The following is a 6,774-nucleotide window of genomic DNA, read 5'->3' as shown; positions in this document are numbered from 1 at the left end:
TGGAATGCTCTGCCAGTAGCAGTGGTGGACTCTCCTTCATTATGGGCATTTAAACGTGCATTGGATAGGCATATGGAGGATAGTGGGCTAGTGTAGGTTAGGTGGGCTTGGATCGGCGCAACATCGAGGGCCAAAGGGCCTGTACTGCACTGTATTTTTCTATGTTCTATGTTCTGTGATGAGGTAGAGGGATTCAGGGAGGTAATACCAGACATTACTCTGAGCTTTTACACTGCACAATCTTCTGATAATAAAACAAAGAACTGCAGATCTGGAGATCTGAAACAAACAAGAGGAAGCTGAAATTGCTGTAGAAATTCAGCAAGTCTAGCAGCATTTATGGTGAGAAAAGACAGTTAATGTTTTGAGTTCCGTGACCAATCAGAAAAAGAGAGAACAAAGGGACTGTTGATAGTAAGACAGGGGAGAAGTAAAGCTAGGTAGGTGATAATGGGGACTTAAGTACAGAAGAACATAGAAACAGGAGTCAACCAATTAGCCCCTTGAGCCTGTTCCACCTTTCAATGAGATCCTGGCTGATCTGTGGCCTAACTTCATATACCTGCTTTGGCCCATATCCTTGAATACCTTTACTGAACAAAAAATTATCTATCTCAGATTTAAAATTAACAACTGATCCTGCATCTGCTGCTGTTTGTGGAAGAGAGTTCCAAATGTGTACTCTGTCTGTCTCTTTCTGTTAATATCTTGAAAACATTCTATTAGATCACCTTAAATTCCTAAATTCTATAGGAAACAGACCCAATTTGTAAAATTTCTTCTTATAAGTTAGCCGCTGAATTTCAGGTATCATTCTTGTAAACCTATGTCGTACTCCCTCCAATGCCAATATATCCTTCCTAAGGTGTGGTGCCCAGATTTACTCAAATACACTGAATCGTTTTCCGTGATTTCAGCGCTCTGAACGTCTTATAGGGAACCAGAGACCAGGAGGCTGCCGGCAAGGTACATTTCCCATTGAAATGAATGGTTCGCTCCTATCCGCGGTGTCGGGCTTCCGTGGTAATTCCTGGAATGTATACCCCCCGGGTACGGAGGGGGGAATTATTGTGCTCCAAAAGGGGTCTATGGGGTCTACTAAGCGTTCTGTATAGTTGCAACATAATTTCAGCATCTTTGTATACCAGTCCTCTCGATATAAAGCCAGCATTCTGTTCGTTTTCTTGATTACTTCCTGCATTTGTTCATGATATTTTAAAGATCTATGCACGTGAACCCCCAAATGTCTTTGGACATCCATTGTATTTAACGTCATACCATCTAGAAAGTATCTTGATCTATCCTTTCTCAATCCAAAATGGATAGCCTCAAGTTTGCTTACATTGAAAATGGATTGGTTGTGCTGAAAGCAACTCATTTCATGACAGGATCTGGGGTTGTGGGGGTGGGTAGGAAACATGGAAGACAGCGTTCATGTGCTGAAATTGTTAAACATGATGTTGAATCCTGAGGCTGTAAGGTATCTAAGCAGAACACTAGGTGTTGTTCCTCTAACATATGTTGATCCTCACTGGAGTACTGCAGCAGGCCACTCATAGAAATGTCATCATGGAAACATGAGGGTGGTGTTGAAGTAGCAGTTAATTGCAAATTTGGGGGCATTTTTATGTGAACCATCTACGTTCTGATCAAAGTGAGCACTCAGTCTGCACTTTGTGTACCAATCATATAGGAGAAAGTATTGAGCAGCAACTACAGTAGATTAGACTGAATGAAGTGTAGGTAAATCACTGCCTCACCTCAGGAGTTGTGTCTGAGACCTTGGATAATGAGGAATGAGGAAGTAAATGGAATAGTGTTACACCCTCTGTGGTTGCCTGGGAAGATGTTGTGGAGAGATGTTGGGAGTAGAGGAAGACCAGGGTGTCCCAGATGGATGAAAAGGGAGAGGAGGGAAATGCTTGTCTGGTGGCATTCTCCTGAAGGTGTTGAAAATGATGGTTTATTTTCAACACCTTCAGTAGAATGCCACCAGACAAGCATTTGGATGTGTGGATGTTGCTGGTGGAAAATGAGGACAAGGGGGACCTTACTGATGGTATGGGAGGGAAGGAAAAGGTGAAGACATATTGTGTCAGACATGACTAGGGGCCCAGTCAATTATAATAGAAGGGAATGCTCAGTTGAGGAATCAGGTGGACTTGTCTTAGGCTCTCCTGCCGAATGTCGCATCATAAGAACAGATGTGACGTGTGTTTTAAGTCTTGTGATGTAACGTTGTTAGTACGGAGCCTTGCTTGAGGAGCACGAATCACGTTCTTGTGTTCAATTTATAGTATTCCTAATTTCTCCATATATTTTTATCTTTCCATTTACAAATTAGAAGGTTTTTCTTCCATCACAAGAACTATTGCAATAATTAAATGTTGTTAAATGAATAAACCTTACCTTATCTGTGGGGTTGGTGCAGCTTCAATTGTGCATACAAACTGCGTATCTTCATTCTCTACAAATGCGATGTTTCTAAGGTGGCTTACAAACCTTGGAGGGACTGAAAGTTAAAGTGAGAAATTGTTTGGCTTGAAAAGACAAAAAAAAACTGAATCTCAAAGCTACTTTATGCAAGGAAACAAGTCCTAGACTAGAATGGTTATGACTGAGGAACTCTCAATACTTGGTCTTGAAATTTACTTATGTGTGAATGGCAAGCTGAAGTTACCTGTTAGAACATACAGAACATAGAACATTACAGTGCAGTACAGGCCCTTCGGCCCTCAATATTGTGCCGACCTGTTGAACCAGTCTGAAGCCCATCTAACCTATACTATTCCATTCTCGTCCATATGCCTTTCCAATAACCATTTAAATGTCCTTAAAGTGGCGAGTCTACTACTGTTTCAAGCAGTGCATTCCACACTCCTACTATTCTGAGTAAAGAAACTACCTCTGATATCTGTCCTATATCTATCACCCCTCAATTTAAAGCTATGTCCCCTTGTGCTAGCCATCACCATCTGAGGAAAAAGGTTCTCACTGTCCAACCTATCCAAGTCTCGGATTATCTTTTTTGTCTCAATTAAGTCACCTCTCAACCTTTTTCTCTCTAACAAAAAATAGTCTCAAATCCCTTAGCCTTTCCTCATAAGACCTTCCCTCCATACCAGGCAACATCTAAGTAAATTTCCTCTGAACTCTTTCCAGAGCTTCCACATCCTTCCTATAATGCGGTGGCCAGGACTGTACGCAATACTCCAAATGTGACTACACTAGAGTTTTGTACAGCTGCAGCATGATCTCATGGTTCTGAAACTCAATCCCTCTACCAATAAAAGCTAACACACTGTATGCCTCCTTAACAACCTTATCAACCTGGGTGGCAACTTTCAAGGATCTATGTACCTGGACACTGAGATCTCTTAATCATCTACACTACCAAGAATCTTACCATTAGCATTCCTGTTACTCCTTCCAAAGTGAATCACCTCACACTTTTCCACATTAAACTCCATTTGCCACCTCACAGCCCAGCTCTGCAGCTTATTTATGTCTCTCTGTAATCTACAACATACTTCGTCACTATCCACAACTCTACCTACCTTACTGTCATCCGCAAATTTACTAACCCATCCTTCTGTGCCCTCATCCAAGTCATTTATATAAATGACAAACAACAGTTGACCCAAAACAGATCGTTGTGGTACCCCACTAGTAAGTGAACTCCAGGATGAATATTTCCCATCAACCACCACCCTCTGTCTTCTTTCAGCTAGCCAATTACTTATCCAAACAGCTAAATCACACTCAATCTCTGGCCTCCATATTTTGTGCAATAGCCTACCATGGAGAAACTTATCAAATGCCTTACTGAAATCCATATACACCACATCAACTGCATTACCCTCATCCGCCTGTTTGGTCACCTTCTCATAGAACTCAATACGGTTTCGAGACACGATCTACCCTCCAGGCAGGTCAGTGAACTCAAAACTGCCTGGATGCCTCCAGGCAGGTCAACAGAGATAGGGGATCATGGTAGTTGTTGTGTGCAACTGTCATCAGTACTGCTGGACCAGGATTTCCCCTTCTCCCAGTTCCACATTCAGTCTTTTTTACTACAGTTACATATCCTTTTGGTGGTTGCTTCCAGTGATCCCATTAAGGATTGTTGGTTGGGCTATATGTAGAACTGGGTTTTCTAAACACAGCTGTTTTGGTGTCAGCTGAGTTCTGTACAGATCAATTTCTGGAGGGAAACCTGAAATAGGCAGGAGACATTATTTAAATATGAAACAGGCTCTCATACTTCTTTCTTTGCCTTCAGAGGTATGGCAAGTTCTTATGCAGTACATGCAGATGCATGAACATCCATAATGGATACGATGCATATATGTACACCGGCAAACCAGCTATGGCATTAACTAATATCCATGCTGAATTGTCAAGTGATTTCACTGGTCTAGAAAGAACATTTCAATTTTTAAAATCTTGACATTTGGCCAAATGAAAACAAGAATTCTTGCAAACTTATTTCTTTCTCAGCCAGTCAGACATTATTTTTCAATGGCATGTTTTTAACCTCCAAACTGAATACAGAACTTGAGAGGATCAGAAAAATAGATAAATATTTCACTTCATAAAATAGAAAATCTTGGTCTTTATTAAGGAAGATTATTACTTAAGTAATAGAATTTTAAAAAGGAAGAACACAATTTCCCCAGCCAATGGAGCATGTCAAAGGAACTTCACTGCCTTATTTACGTTTCGGAATTCCTACCTTGTACAAGAATCTTCCCAAGTGTATTGGCATTTCCTGCAGCACTAGCTGCATAGCACATATACTGTCCTGAGTCAGCAGCAGTGAGAGTGTCCAAGATCAGCGTACAGGAGCCATCCTCATCTTCGATAATAATATGATGTGGGTCAACCTCCACAAGCTTCCCATCTAGTGTCACAAATAAACATATTTATTGTTAAAACTTCCCAGTGGAGCTAATTGTTTTGCAAAGTCATTTTAAGACATACAACAGGGGCCAAAAGAGTTCTGTGCATGGTATGTTTAAATAGAAACTTAATTCACATAGTGAAGGATGACAGGTATGCATAGGGTTTCCAAGTAGCCACGCAACTTACAGGGAATGTTGGCACCAGCAGCAAGAATGCCAATCTATTCTGAGATATTCGGGCAGTGGCGAATTCTTGCAGCTGCAGCGTGTGGTTAAACCCAGCTAGTACTCAACAAGAGGGTAATGATAGGGTAACTAGTTAATGAGGCGGGTTTGGGACAATAGAGTGAGAAACCTCACTTGGCCTCAAGGAGGAAAAGAAACGTGACCAAAGCGACACACACATCCAAAATAATAAGATTCGGTCCAGTGACAAGAGTGTTCCTTTGGCCATCTAGCAGTTTATTTATTTATCTCACCAAGATATTGGGGCGGCAAGGTGGCACTGCTGCCTCACAGCACCAGGGACTTGGGTTCGATTCCACCCTTGGTGAGTGCGTGGTTTTCTTCCAGGTACTCCGTTTTCTTCTTGCAGTCCAAAGATGTACAGGTTAGATGAATTGGCCAAGCTAAACTGCCCATAGTGTTCAGGGATGTGCAGCCTAGATGGATTACTGATGAAAAATGCAGGGTTACAGGGATAGGGTAGGGGGGTGATTCTGGGAGGCGGATGCTCTTCAGAGGGTCGCTGTGGACCCAATGGGCCGAATGATCCGCTTCCGCACTGCAGGGATGTAATGGTATTGGCCAAATGGGCAATCTGTCTGGTTATAAAAACATAATTGAGGATTTACATCAGTATGAAAACTTGAACACAATTTTTCCATGTTCCTAAAAATATATTTGAATTTCAGAACCCAATGGAGTCCAATTCCTTCTAATAGAAAGTCACTGGATCTTTCTTTCCTTTCTTAACTGAGGGAAATGAGGCTGCTTGTTACCATCTCAACAGGTGTTCTGGATATTATATATTAGTGAGTTTTGAGAAGATTTGTAGCTCAGGTTGAGGTTTTGGATGTAGATTTGCTCATTGAGCTGAAAGGTTCATTTCCAGACGTTTTGTCACCCTACTAGGTAACATCTTCAGTGGGTCTCCAGGCGAATCCTGCCTTCTATTTATATGTTTGGGTTTCTTTGGGTTGGTGATGTCATTTCCTGTGGTGTTGTCATTTCCTATGGCAATGTCATTTCCTGTTCTTTTTCTCAGGGGGGTGATAGATGGAGTCTAACTCGATGTGGTTGTTGATAGACTTCCCAGAAGCATGGCATTCCAACTGGAACTCTATCAACAAACACATTGAGTTAGATTCCATCTACCATCCCCTGAGAAAAAGAACAGGAAATGACACCACCAACCCAAAGAAACCCAAACATTTAAATAGAAAGCAGGAATCAGCAGCAGTGCTTTGCCTGAAGGCCCACTGAAGATGTTACCTAGTAGGGTGACGAAACGTCTGGAAATGAACCTTCCAGCTCAGTGAGCAAACCTACATCCAGAATCATATATTGGTTTTGGATAGAAAGTAAACCTGGGATTTTCCAGTGACTGCTCCTCCATTTACTTCTTGAACTACAAATGAGGTCTTAAAAGATCTATTAAAAGATAAATGTGGCTAATAATGTTGATTACAAGATTTTGTTTCATCTGATGGAATATCGGTAAATACATTTTGTTGACAAAAAAAGGTTAGTTACCTTTATACCATGTGATGACCGGTTTTGGATTTCCGATAACCAGGCACGCCAATTTCACTGTCTGTCCCATTTCAGCTATACAATCTGCCAATTTCTCTATAAATTCTGGGGGACC

The 6,774-nt window shown here is 41.4% G+C and overlaps 1 protein-coding gene across 1 annotated transcript in view; it reads right to left on the bottom strand.

The window, feature by feature from the left end:
- LOC122550328 (obscurin-like) overlaps positions 1-6,774 on the bottom strand; it is a 784,231-nt gene that overhangs the window by 173,236 nt on the left and 604,221 nt on the right. Inside the window, exons 84-86 of the mRNA XM_043691054.1 lie at positions 6,660-6,773; positions 4,736-4,903; positions 2,410-2,512 (exon numbers count right to left, since the gene is read on the bottom strand). Of these exons, the coding sequence (XP_043546989.1) occupies positions 2,410-2,512; positions 4,736-4,903; positions 6,660-6,773 (385 nt within the window). The remainder of the gene's footprint in view (positions 1-2,409; positions 2,513-4,735; positions 4,904-6,659; position 6,774) is intronic.

This window comes from Chiloscyllium plagiosum, chromosome 5, assembly GCF_004010195.1.
Source record: "Chiloscyllium plagiosum isolate BGI_BamShark_2017 chromosome 5, ASM401019v2, whole genome shotgun sequence".
NCBI lineage: Eukaryota > Metazoa > Chordata > Chondrichthyes > Orectolobiformes > Hemiscylliidae > Chiloscyllium > Chiloscyllium plagiosum.
This window is presented reverse-complemented; position numbering and strand designations above follow the sequence as displayed.